The sequence below is a fragment of the Pristiophorus japonicus genome, chromosome 1 (genome assembly GCF_044704955.1).
Source record: "Pristiophorus japonicus isolate sPriJap1 chromosome 1, sPriJap1.hap1, whole genome shotgun sequence".
Taxonomy (NCBI): domain Eukaryota; kingdom Metazoa; phylum Chordata; class Chondrichthyes; family Pristiophoridae; genus Pristiophorus; species Pristiophorus japonicus.
This window is the reverse complement of record NC_091977.1, coordinates 277255778-277269745: the sequence shown is the minus strand read 5'-3', so window position 1 is coordinate 277269745 and position 13968 is coordinate 277255778. Positions and strand designations below refer to the sequence as shown.

The 13968-nt window shown below is 44.7% G+C and overlaps 1 protein-coding gene across 1 annotated transcript in view; it reads left to right on the top strand.

Moving 5' to 3' along the window:
• rims2a (regulating synaptic membrane exocytosis 2a) overlaps positions 1 to 13734 on the top strand; it is a 1685585-nt gene extending 1671851 nt beyond the window's left edge. The window contains exons 34-36 of the mRNA XM_070888461.1: positions 971 to 1072; positions 4997 to 5136; positions 10716 to 13734. Coding sequence (XP_070744562.1) covers positions 971 to 1072; positions 4997 to 5136; positions 10716 to 10934 — 461 coding nt within the window. The 3' untranslated portion in view covers positions 10935 to 13734. The remainder of the gene's footprint in view (positions 1 to 970; positions 1073 to 4996; positions 5137 to 10715) is intronic.
• The last annotated feature ends 234 nt before the right edge of the window (positions 13735 to 13968 follow it).

Sequence of the window (13968 nt, the reverse complement as noted above, 5' to 3'; positions counted from 1 at the left end):
TTCAGAATAAAGGGTCGCCCATTTAGAACAGAGATGAGGAGGAATTTTTTCTCTCTGAGTGTCGTAGATCTTTGGATTTCTCTACCCCAGACAGCTGTGGAGGCTGGGTCATTGAATATATGTAAGACTGAGATAGACAGATTTTTGAATGTTAAGGATGTCAAGGGTTATGGGTTGTGGGCAGGGAAGTGGAGTTGAGGCCAGGATCAGCTCAGCCATGATCTTATTAAATGGCGGAGCAGGCTCAAGGGGCCAAATGGCCTACTCCTGCTCCTATTTCTTATGTTCTTATGTAAAAACTTAGAAACATAGAAAATAGGTGCAGGAGTAGGCCATTTGGCCCTTTGAGCCATTCAATAAGATCATGGCTGATCATTCACCTCAGTACCCCTTTCCTGCTTTCTCTCCATACCCCTTGATCCCTTTAGCCGTGAGAGCCATATCTAACTCCCTCTTGAATATATCCAATGAACTGGTATCGACAACTCTCTGCGGCAGGGAATTCCACAGGTTAACAACTCTCTGAGTGAAGAAGTTTCTCCTCATCTCAGTCCCAATGGCTTACCCATTGATCACAGAACAAGGGTGAGCGAGAAGAAGCGAGCAAAGCAAAAGGCTAACACTTTGCTGGCTGCTTTTTTATTTGCTTTAGAATTATAAAAAGAATATTGTTAATCCCGCTGGTGAGCCATAATAGGGATAGAGATAACTATCCGGCACAGGCACGATGGGCTGAATGGTCTCCTTCTGTGGTCGACGATCAAAAAATGGGGATCACTGCAATTATAGGGCACGTTGACCTCCGCGCCGATTCTTGAATCAGCACTTCTGTCCAGCAGGACTCTGTGCCAGGAGCAGAGTGTTGCAAGCTCAGGTCAGTCCTGAAAATGGGACTGTTTAAGATATGAACTGCCTTTTACAATCTTAGAGTGTGCACTGAGTTAATGTATTTGATCTTCTTTACCTTTAGGTGACATCCAAATCGGCATGATGGACAAGAAAGGGCAATTAGAAGTAGAGGTCATCCGAGCCCGAGGCCTGGTGGGAAAACCTGGCTCCAAAGCTTTACCTGGTAATCAAACACGTTTCTTATTTTTTATGCACATGTAAAGACGTGAGGCAAATTGTGAATAAAGTCAGAATTTGACACGACTTTTCAAGAGACAATTTCTTTACTTCTTCCTTCCTAACACAATCAGCTGGAAACAGTTTCTTTATGGTAGTTTCCATGTTGTTTTCATTCCTTCACATAAATATATTTTTTTCCTTAAATATGAAGAAATATAGGGGGAGAAATTTGGGGCATTAGTGCCTCCCAGGCTCGGCACCGCTAATGACTCTCGCTAAATTCCGCAGGTGTTTCGCGGCAGCGGTAACCGGTAGCACCTTGCTCCACCGCGCCGGCATTGACGACGTCATCACCGTGCGCAGTGCCCTGTTTTCACCCCAGGGAAAGCATTCGGGAGTGCTCTCTGAAGCTGCAGCAGGCGATGACAGTGACAGCTTCAGGGGGCGCGTACCGGGCAACAGTCCATTCGTGGGGCGCTAGTTAACGGGGAGGTGGCGTGGGATAAATAAATTATCCGACTTACCGGTCGTGGCCTATTGCAGTGGGGAACGCGGGGTCCATGCCGCGACCTTGCAGCCCAGCATTCTGCTTGAGTGCCAGGCTGATGCCACGGCACCGCACTCCCTGGTGATCCAGGTAAGGACCCACAGAATCGGCAGCTTGGCCATTCCCTTTAATGTAGGAAGGGGCCCTTTCTATGCGGCACACTACGCGGGTAGCGCTGCGCCCCTCTTTTGCTTATGCCCCGCTCGCGCCCCACTGAGCAAGTGGAGCGTGTTATTTTGCACTCCACTTGCTGTCGGGGGCGGTAACCCCAATATTGTGAGAGGAACGGGACATCCAAGCCTGACGCAGGAACTCCCGCCTCGCGGCTATTACCGCCCCCAAACGAGGCGCTACGCAATATTTCCCTCCAAACTGTTTTATTGCAAGAATATTACATCTAGGTGATCAATATTTTTGCTCAAAGTAATATTATAGTTTCACGTGTCTGATGGGTTCCAATAAGCCATCCGAGTGACACCAGCTGTACTGTCTCACAGCCTAACAATGGTGGCCTTCTTTCCAGTTTGACATTTGAAACTATGGGTTAAAACTAGCAGTGGCATTGTGGATCAGAATGCTAAACCACAGGCTTGCACCCACACATTCTCACTGATTAGTTTCCCATTTTAGGCCAAGAAAAGGATAGGTGCTTCCTCAGTGTGGAGGAGGAGAGAGAGCAGGGTGTGAAAACCAGATGACCAGGAACCTGGTCAGCTTTCACACACCTCTTGGTGGCATGGGTGTAGACCCAGGAGTAGATTCCCAGCTGATTCGGCATCCATCTGGAAGTAACAAAGTTCAAATCCATGTGCTCGGTCAGCAGTATCCCCCAGTCATTCTCTCTGCCCAGTAATCCAAGATACAAAGAGAAATGGCCTTCATTAAAATGCTGGTAGACCAGCCTTACAGGGAGCAGGGGCTAGCAGTATTACTCCTGTCAGGAAACCGCATCGCTGGTGCTTTGAGCAATGGACTCAAACTGGGGCTGGCACGCGGCTGAACTTGTGCTGCTATGTCCACAGCTCCACATGATGTATGATTCATTCACATTCACATCCCATAAATATCCAGAGTCATTCTGACAGCAACATCCACATGTCAAGAATAATTGTATCTCAGTCAGGAAATCTGCAGCAGGGTCATTTTGTTTGTGTTTTTATTTCGCTGCCAATTTATGTATTTATTTATTTATTTATTTAAAAGAAACCTTTACACAAGTGACTTTAATGGAACAAATACATCTCCGTGCTGTGAAATGAAAGCCTGCCAGGGAAATGTGCATCATTTAATCATGTAACACTGAAACTGTGATACTATATTGGGCTTAAGAGAGCAAGGGGCTAGAAATTGCCCTCTGCCCCATTTGGGACGGATAATTTGAATTATCACCGCCCAGCGGGAGTCAGGGAAGAGCCAGAAAATTTGTCTCTTTAACTCTGACACTGCCTCCCAGCGCTTTGGGGCTCTGTTGGAGGCGGGATCAGGGCGGTGTCCATCAGCATGGCGGTGATGATGTCTTTGCGACATGGACGTGCTGTGTCACGCTGACGTGTCGCAACGTCCCTCCCTCTTAAAGAGGAGGGATGCCACGAGGCCTACGGGGAGCCCACTGGACCACCAGGGAGGGTTTTGGCTGGGTCAGTGGCCCAGCACCCAAGAGAGGGTGTGCCAGGCTGCCGATTGGTGGCCCGGCAAAACCAGTAGCTGCCATTGTCGGCCAACAATTAAAACAAAATGGCGGCCCCGGCAGTGCACCATCCCCTTTAAGGGCAGCCGCACCGCCCAGCCACTGGCGGCTTCCCATGGGGCAAATTCCCCCATGGGGCGGTAAGGGGTCAGCACGCCAGGCAGGCGGAAACACGGTGCAGTGGAAACCCGTTCCCGCCGTGCTCGGCCTGGGGGCAATTGCAGATGGGTCAGCTCCGCCGCCTGCCCCCGGTCAGAAAGGCCTTACCGCCCCATTACTGCTTCTTAGAGGCGGTAAAGGCCCTTAAAGAGGGGGACAATGTCTACCCCACAAGAGTCTTGCCCCAATGCTCAGTCCTTACTGATCCATGTAGACCAGGAGGTCTCGGGTATGATCTTTGGTCCGTGTTGAATTAGCTTCTCTGCACTGAAGTAGACTTTTGAATGTTATAGTAAGCCTCAACGACCTCTGAGCAAGGCAGAGATAAAATCAGCTGGTGTTCCCACTCCTGAGTTAAATTTTCACAGGGTTTCTCCTGCTTGACCACCGTAACTTTGGCGGAAAACTCTCCAGAAATCCTGCAAAAGAACGGATTCCATCCCCTAATCGCTATCCTCTGACCTTTGCTGCAAAGTGTCCCTGTGTAGATGTCAGGTGGGGAGAGGACCAGACTTGGCCAGAATACTCCCCATCACAATCGAGCAGTCTGTCAATCCTCACTGTCTAAGCTAAAGAATGGCCATCTAATGGAGGACAGCTGGCATTAAATAGAACTCACTGAAACATATAATATTCTGAGGGAGATTGACAGGATAGATACTGAGAGGTTGTTTCCTCTGGCTGGAGGGTCTCAAACTAGGGGACATAGTTTCAGGATAAGGGGTCAGCCTTTTAAAACTGAGATGATGAGGAATTGCTTCACTCTGAGGATAGTGAATCTTTGACATTCTCTACCCCAAAATGCTGTGGATGCTGAATTGTTGAGTGTATTCAAGGCTGAGATCGATAGATTTTTTTCCACTCGAGGGGAATCAAGGGATATGGGGATCGAGCAGGAAAGTGGAGTTGAGGTCGATGATCTGCCCTGATCTCATTTATAGTGGAGCAAGCTTGAGGGGCCGTAAGACCTACTCCTGTTCCTAATTCTTAGTTCTTATGTTCTTAACAGTATCCCAACATCAGGCAGGATCTTCATTAGGGAGGGGAAGTTTCTAAACCTACAATTTTCTGTACATTGTACACCATTTTACATTGAGAAATGGATCCAAAAGCAAAACATGGACTCATGATATAATTTTTTTAATGAAAACAGAGTTCAAAATGAGTGATTTGTCATCAATTTTTACTGGAAATGGTTCCAATACCTAAATGCACATTGTATGAAAGTTATATAATTGTTTTACAGATATACATGGAAGATGTGCAGTATGCTATACCCACAAAAAGTTGCATCAGATTAGAAATAATATTGTAGCTATGAATATGTGTCAAGGCATGTGACATTAATAAATCACTCCAGCTTTGGTTTTGCTATTTATAGTATCGGCTGAACTACCTCGTGTACTGCTGTCTTGTAATATGCTGTGTCCTATCTGTTATCCTATAATAACACGATGTAACTGTAGTATCCAGCACAGTGTTACTTAGTTCACACATCACCACATGTTAACAGTGCGATTCCCTTATTTCTTCAGCACCGTATGTTAAAGTTTATCTATTGGAAAATGGTATCTGCATAGCCAAAAAGAAAACAAAAGTGGCACGAAAAACACTGGACCCTCTGTACCAGCAACAGCTGCCATTTGAAGATAGCCCCCAGGGAAAGGTTCTTCAGGTAACCACTTTTTATACAATTGCTTTGTTTTGCTGTAAACTAAAGTTCCAACCAATGTATCGAGGTGAGCCCCCATTAGTGTTGTGCCCATAGGGTAGCTGAGGCCCCTGCCAGTCTGCTCCGAGCCTGGCAGGCAGCCTGGACACCCAAAGGACTGGATTTTCAGTTCTGCTCATTTCGGGATGGTAATGGTGGTGGGGCGGTAAAGTTTGTGCCCAGGAACAGTTTGCGCCTCAGTCACAAAATCCATCAGCTGGGCCCTAAGTGTGGGGTGGAGCACTAAGGGAGGCGTTGCACACTTTTAGGGCACTAGTCCAGCTGAGCAACCGGAAATCCCGAGCTAAACAGCCAGCCTGGGAGCGCTCTGAGAGAGGCCTGGGGGACTAAGAAACCTGAAGAAAAAACACCAAAAACATTCTCAATAATGAATCATGCCAGCACAACATAAATCGCACTTACCTGAGGTTGGCATTACTTGGGCGGTCCCAGCACGGCGCTCCATGGAGCGCTACGGATCGGGCGGGAGCCAAAAAGCGAGCCGGTGTCAAAACCAGGGGCACTGCACATCGGCTCGCCTCCTCTGGGCAGTGATGCTCCGCGCCCCACCGAAACTGGCCCCGAAAATCCCGGCGGGGCACTGGAAACTGGCCACCGGCCCAGAAGAGCTTCCCGCCACCATTGCTCCCCCTCCGGGGCCAAAACAGACAACAATGGGCCGAAAATCCCACACAAGGAGTTTTAATTCTGCAAATCCACTCCCTTACTCAAGGGCTGGAAGGGGGTGGGGGGTCAGCACCGTCGGGCAAACCACTACCCGGAGGCTGCAGCGAACACTCAAGCAATTGCAGGTAAGAGTGTAGTGATTGTAGACAGGCACAATAATCACTAGGCAGTTTATTGATTAAAGAAAAGCTGCATTTGGTGCAATTTATTGTACAGATGCTGCGATTTACTTCCTGACCGGTGTCATAGTAACACACGATACAAGCAATATTGCTTCGGTTCCTTGTATCTTAAATTTACCCAGAAGCAAAAGGAAGAATGCATTTATGATGTATTTTCAACCCTCATTTTTAGTTAATTTTTCCTTTAATACTTAGATTTCTCCCATCCCCCTCCCCCTCTCAGCCTCCCTTTAGAAAAATTAAAAAAGCAAATTATTATTTAAATGCGGGGAGATTACAAAGTGCTGCAGTACAGAGGGATCTGGGAATCCTCGTACATGAAACACAAAAAGTTAGTATGCAGGTACAGCAAGTAATTAGGAAGGCAAATGGAATGTTGGCCTTTATTGCACGGGGGATGGAGTATAAAAGTAAGGAAGTCCTGCTACAACTGTACAGGGCGTTGGTGAGACCACACCTGGAGTACTGCATACAGTTTTGGTCTCCTTATTTAAGGAGGGATATACTTGCATTGGAGGCAGTTCAGAGAAGATCCATGAGGTTGATTCCTAAGATGAAGGGGTTGTCTTATGAAGAAAGGTTGAGCAGGTTGGGCCTATACTCAGTGGAGTTTAGAAGAATGAGAGGTGATCTTATTGAAACGTATAGCTTCTGAGGGATGCAGAGAGGATGTTTCCTCTCGTGGGGGAATCTAGAACCAGGGTGCATTGTTTCAGAATAAGGGGGTCGCATATTTAAGATGGAGATGAGGGGAATTTCTTCTCTCAGAGGGTCGTGTATCTTTGCAATTCATTACCCCAGCGAGCTGTGGTGGCTGAATATATTTAAGGTGGAGATAGACAGATTTTTGAATGGTAGGGGAGTCGAGGGTTATGGGGAGCGGGCAGGGAAGTGGAGTTGAGGCCAAGACCTGATCAGCCATGAACATCACATCATCAACCCATTTGGCTGCCTCTGCCTCTTCCCTTCCTTCCCCTAGCCCACCCGGCGAAATTTCCCCTGAGGTTACCCCCTGCCCTAGCCCTGACCTCACATCTTTCACCAGTTTCTCTCGATCTCCCCTCATTACATTTCCGAGCTCATCCTGTCCATGAGACCCACTTCCTGCTCCCTCGACCCTATTCCCACCAAACTACTAACCACCCAACTTCCTTTTCTGGCATCCATGTTAGCTGACATTATTAATGGTTCTCTCTCCTCAGATACTGTGCCTCTCTCCCTCAAACCAACCATTGACCCCTCCATCCTTGCAAACTAATGCTCCATCTCCAAACTCCCATTCCGCTCCAAAATCCTTGAACGTGTTTTCGCCTCCCAAATCCATGTCCATCTTTTCTGCAATTCCATGTTTGAATCCCTCCAATCCGGTTTCCGCACTTGCCACAGTACCGAAACGGATCTCATCAAAGTCACAAATGATATCCTTTATGACTGTGACAAAAGCAAACTATCCCTCCTCGTCCTTCTTGACTTGTCTGCAGCCTTTGACACGGTTAACCACTCTATCATTCTCCAACTTCTCTCCACCGGGGTGTGACTGCACTCGCCTGGTTCCATTCTTATCCAGCTAATCATATTCAGAAAATCACCTGCAATGGCTTCTCTTCCCGCCCCTGCATTGTTACCTCTAGTGTCCCCTAAGAATCTATCCTTGGCCCCCTCCTATTTCTCATCTACATGTTGCCCCTTGGCGACATCATCCAAAAACACACCGTCAGTTTCCACATGTACGTTGATGACACCCAGCTCCACCTCACCACCATCCCTTGCAGTCAGAATCAGGTGAATTTATAATGAGGAACAAAGAAATGGCAGACCAATTGAACAAATACTTTGGTTCTGTATTCACTAAGGAAGACACAAATAACCTTCCAGAAATATTAGGGGACCTGGGGTCTAGCGAGAAGGAGGAATTGAAGGAAATCCTTATTAGTCAGGAAATTGTGTTAGGAAAATTGATGGGATTGAAGGCCGATAAATCCCCAGGGCCTGATAGTCTGCATCCCAGAGTATTAAGAAAGTGGTCCTAGAAATAGTGGAATCATTGGTGATCATTTTCCAACATTCTATAGACTCTGGATCAGTTCCCTATGAATTGGAGGGTAGCTAATGTAACCCCACTTTTTAACAAAGGAGGGAGAGAGAAAATAGGGAATTATAGACCGGTTAGCCTGACATCGGCAATGGGGAAAATGTTGGAATCAATAATTAAAGATGTAATAGCAGCGCATTTGGAAAGCAGTGACCGGATCGGTCCAAGTCAGCATGGATTTATGAAAGGGAAATCATACTTGACAAATCTTCAAGAATTTTTTGAGGATGTAACTCGTAGAATAGACAAGGGAGAACCAGTGGATGTGGTGTAATTGGACTTTCCAAAGGCTTTTGACAAGGTCCCATACAAGAGATTGGTGTGTAAAATTAAAGCACATGGTATTGGGGGTAATGTATTGACGTGGATAGAAAACTGGTTGGCAGACAGGAAGTAAAGAGTAGGAATAAACGGGTCCTTTTCAGAATGGCAGACAGTGACAAGTAGGCTACCGCAAGGTTCAGTGCTGGGACCCCAGCTATTTACAATATACATTAATGATTTAGACGAAGAAATTGAATGCAATATCTCCAAGTTTGCAGATGACACTAAGCTGGGTGGCAATGTGAGCTGTGAGGAGTATGCTAAGAGGCTGCAGGTTAGGTGAGTGGGCAAATGCATGGCAGATGCAGTGTAATGTAGATAAATGTGAGGTTATCCACTTTGGTGGCAAAAACAGGAAGGCAGAATATTATCTGAATGGTGACAGATTGGGAAAAGGGGAGGTGCAACGAGACCTGGGTGTCATGGTACATCAGTCTTTGAAATTTGGAATGCAGATACAGCAGGCGGTGAAGAAGGCAAATGGCATGTTGGCCTTCATAGCGAGAGAATTTGAGTATAGGAGCAGGGAAGTCTTACTTCAGTTGTACAGGGCCTTGGTGAGGCCACACCTTGAATATAGTGTACAGTTTTGGTCTCCTAATCTGAGGAAGAACATTCTTGCTATTGAGGGAGTGCAGCGAAGGTTCACCAGACTGATTCCAGGGATGGCTGGAATGACATATGAAGAAAGACTGGATCGACTAGGCTTATAATCACTGGAATTTAGAAGAATGAGAGGGAATCTCATAGAAATATATAAAATTCTGACAGGATTGGACAGGTTAGATGCAGGAAGAATGTTCCCAACGTTGGGGAAGTCCAGAATCAGTGGTCAGAGTCTAAGGATAAGGGGTAAGCCATTTAGGACCGAGATGAGGAGAAACTTCTTCACTCAGAAAATTGTGAACCTGTGGAATTCTCTACCACAGAAAGTTGTTGGGGCCAGTTCGTTAGATATATTCAAAAGGGAGTTAGATGTGGCCCTTATGGCTAAAGGGATCAAGGGGTATGGAGAGAAGGCAGGAGTGGGATACTGAAGTTGCATGATCAGCCATGATCATATTGAATGGTGGTGCAGGCTCGAAGAGCCGAATGGCCTGCTCCTGCACCTACTTTCTATGTTTCTATGTCTCGACCCCTCCAAATTCTCCAAATTGTCAGACTGCTTGTCCGACATCCAATTCTGGATGAGCAGAAATTTTCTCCAATTGAATATTGGGAAGACCGAAGCCATTGTTTTCGTCCCCGCCACTAACCCCATTCCCTAGCCTCTCCATCCCTCTCCTCAACTTCTGTCTGAGGCTGAACCAGACTGTTCGCAGCCTTGGTGTCATTTCCTGTGTGTGTCATAGGGCTATTCAACCACATGGGGCATCACAGTAAAATCCAATCCTGCCTCCATCTGATATACATATATGTGCACTTTTCACCGTTGGTCCCAGGATAACAATGAGTAATGGGAACTTCTTTTGGTTTAAAGCTAGCAGACTTCTGGGCCCGAGATTGCACACATTGTGCCCTGAGAAGGTCCTTAGGGAAGGAGTGCAGCTTTCGACCACAGAAATCTCGGAGGGTTGTGGGGCTGGAGGAGATTACAGACATAGCACTTGTCTTCGGGAGTCAGTAGCTCCCGCCTCAGATCAGCTGCCGGCCGCCGGACAGCTCGGGTTTCCCCCTCACAGCCAGTTAAATTTAAGTCAGGGTTCCAATGATGTCATTAGACAGTGACTCTGGAATGTTAATTATGCCCCCTACCAACCTTTTGCGGGAGCCTCATCAATGGCCTGATTTAAAGGGGCGGGAATGGGGTTGGGTTTCTCGATCATGATATTTGAAACCTCCAACAGCTCCCCCCCAAACATCTTCCGCCCGTCAGGGTTGGAGTGGGGGTGGGGGGCTAAAATCCAGGCCCAGAAGTCTGCTAGCTTTAAACCAAAAGAAGTTCCCATTACTCATTGTTATCCTGGGACCAACGGTGAAAAGTGCACATATATGTATATCAGATGGAGGCAGGATTGGATTTTACTGTGATGCCCCATGTGGTTGAATAGCCCTATGACACACACAGGAAAGGTGAAAATTAGTGGGGAGGGTGGTGGATTGGAAGTGGGAGGGGAAGAGAGAAGAACGACAAAAAGAATTAACTTGCATGGCGGAGCAGGCTCGAAGGGCCATACGGCCTACTGCTGCTCCTAATTTCTATGTTCTTATGTACTGTACAAAGATATTTAATACAATGATATTTTTTCCTCCATTAGATAATTGTATGGGGCGATTACGGACGGATGGACCACAAATCCTTCATGGGAGTTGCACAGATCCTATTGGAGGAGCTTGACCTGTCCAACATGGTGATTGGCTGGTACAAACTCTTTCCCACCTCCTCATTGGTTGATCCAACCTTGGCCCCACTGACAAGAAGAGCTTCCCAATCATCACTTGAGAGTTCATCTGGACCTTCTTATGCTCGTTCATAGCAGTTGTGAAAGTGTTGCTATAGCAACCAGTGTTCAGCTCGCAGGTCGCAAGCCCTGGTTACACTGCATGCTTGATGTTGTGTCTTCTGAGCCTGTTCCTAGGGATTAAAAGCGGTCCTGTGTTCTCAGAGGAGATTGCACACATTGTGCCCTGAGAAGGTCCTTAGGGAAGGAGTGCAGTTTTGCAGAACTTATACGGTTGCTGGAATTAAATGACAATAGTTTTTTTTGTCCAATCAGAAGCCATGGATTTAAAAACAAATAAATAAGAACCTATCAATTCACACAACAGAAGCCCTTATTTTTCAATGAACCATTCTTTTTTTTGTTCTTTATCCCTGTTGAGTCGCCTGCTTCTCCGACCCCGCCAGCTTGGTTCCTATAGCAACAGCTGCTGATGTCCTGAAGGCCAGCTGGTTGCTTGTTCTGTGAGCCAACATGGGAGTCTCATCGTGCGGAGCGTTGAAAATAGTGTCCGGTAATGACCACACATCACCAGACGGGGCAAAACGAAAGGAGTCAGCTGAGCAAAACTGTACAGACAAGAGATTAACTTTTTTTTAAATGCAAAACATAAAGATGTGGTTCTGCACATTCAAAAACCGACTTGGAAGCTCCAGAAAGATGCCACACTGATTCCCAAAGGGAGAGGGCTATGTGATCTGATAAAATTGTTTCTTTGCTGATATACTGTATGAAATTTAAAAAAAAAATTTTGCATGGACACAAATTTAGCTGAACTGAAATGGAAAAAAAAACATTTAAAATTATTTTCTTGAGGCTGAAACTTGCAAAAAAAACAGCCATTTTCAACAATTTATATTATTTTTTAAAGATGTTTCACCAGTGCATGGTTTTATGGGGGAGTGAATGCAACAGTGTGATACAATGACACCGTGTTTCCCATATTCAGAGTAAATCATTCATGAGTCTGTCTATTGCGGACAAAGAAGATTATTAAGGAAGGGCTGGTCTGAATAAAAGTAATTTTAGTGTGACGTTTAAAAAAAAAGTTGTCTTGTGGACAAAAAACACGGTTAAGTTAATGGCACAGACCTTCCAAGTCCGACATTATTCACAGATTACACATGCTGCTCTGTCCCTTTTACTGGGTAGTTTATTGTATGTTCTGAGTACGACCTCTGTGTCTCTAGCCACTCAAGCCCCTCATCCGGGTTAAGAAGAGGGTTGCAGACCGTTACTGCATTTTGATTCCTTGGGTAAAATATACCATTTTAACAAAAAGAAAAAAAGAAATGATATGATTTGCAAGCATGTTGAAAGAATTTTTGCAACATGGCTTGGGCACACACTGCAGTAATTCAGCATGCATTTGACAGAAAAAAATGAAAATTTTGCAGCATCCTTTTAATTGTACAGTGCATGATGACATAGAACTTATTTACATTTTCTCATCTTGAATTGAATTCTACAGCAAATAAAGGAATCTTGTGGCCACTGTTCAGAAAGAAACTTCGGTAATAAGATAATTTCTAGCAGGATTTAACTTGTACATACTGTAGGAATAAGACTTTTTTTCTCTCTGAAATTATATAGCAATGATATTGACAGAGGACAAATCAAGTAATATGGTATTCTATTTGAGAATTAGTCTTCTCTACCAGCCAGGCGTAAAAATCATCCAGTCAGATGATCAGTTTTGCATGCCTGAATTCCCAATGTCCTGTAGACAGGATTACTAAGAGCCAAGCTGTTTTGCTGTAAAGTTCAATTTTCACACATATACTTGTGCAGTTTAATGAGGACTTTTAACATGGACTGATGTTCACTTGCTAGATTAAGCTGAAAATTGGCCATCGGAAATCACTTGTTATTTATCTGTCGTTTTTAGGGTTCTAAATTGGACTCTACACTCTGTTAGTTTACCACCATGCTGTGACACTTCCCCCAACCCACTCACAAATTGAAAAAGGCTAGTTTTTTTTTTAAGTGCTCTAGTACGTGAGATTTGCGTAGATGGAGGTGGTGAAGATGCTGAGTTGCCGCAATTTTACGTTAACAGGAAGAAGGCTGATGGAGCACATGAACGATCGTCAATGAGTATGCTTGAATACCATCTAAAAGGAAAAATTAAAAAATGCCTTTTTTTATTTTTTATTTGTGGTACAATTTTGTTTAAGCCGAGAGTGATTCTTGGGTCTTTTGTCTCATGACTAAAGTATTGTAGATAAAGTCTTGAATGTTGAGCCATCTTAAAAAAAAGGAGATTCCTATAGTGTCACCAAAATAACACTAACCCCTTGGGATTAGAGTTAGCAGTGGCCATCGGCTGCTAACACCAGTTTTTCCACATTGCTGTGAGCAAGCGCAAGTCTGGACCGACAACAATATTAATAACAGAGGTTTATCTATCCCTTTTTAAAAAATAAAAACAAAGTTCCAAAATACAAACTTTATTTCCGACATGTTGTCCTGTTTCTGTGGCAGCAACTCAGTTTATCTGCATCCAATTATTTTGTGCATATTATTCCTGTTTAAAATGATCTTTCAGAAATCTTAGCGAGAAGGATGTTAAAGTATGAAAGATTTGTACATACTTATCATTATGCAGTATTTATTTGAAAGTTAATATAAATTTTTTTTAAAAATATTTTTCACATTATGTCTGCAACTCTGTTTATGATTTAGTCATGTCAACGGCACTATTCCAGTAAAAAACAGCTGTCTTGTACATAGATTTTAAGTAAAGGGGACACTGCTGTTAGGTTACTGGACAACTGGCCTGTATGTGACAACAACTGATGTAAAACAAACTCATTTCTGGTGATGGTATTTAACATGGCTACACTATTAATAAAAACATTTTCTTTACAGAGATGCAAGTCATGTTTTTTTTCCACCTGTTCTAATTATTTTAATATTTTGGTTTATTTTATGTCAGTGCGTTACGAAGAGAAATTCCGCCAATGGCCAAAATGACCATGTTCTCACTTTCTCAGCAATTTTTGTGTTTTTTTAGGGATGGGGCTTGTCTGACACTGTAATGTTGTTCCAGATATTACAGCCAACATTT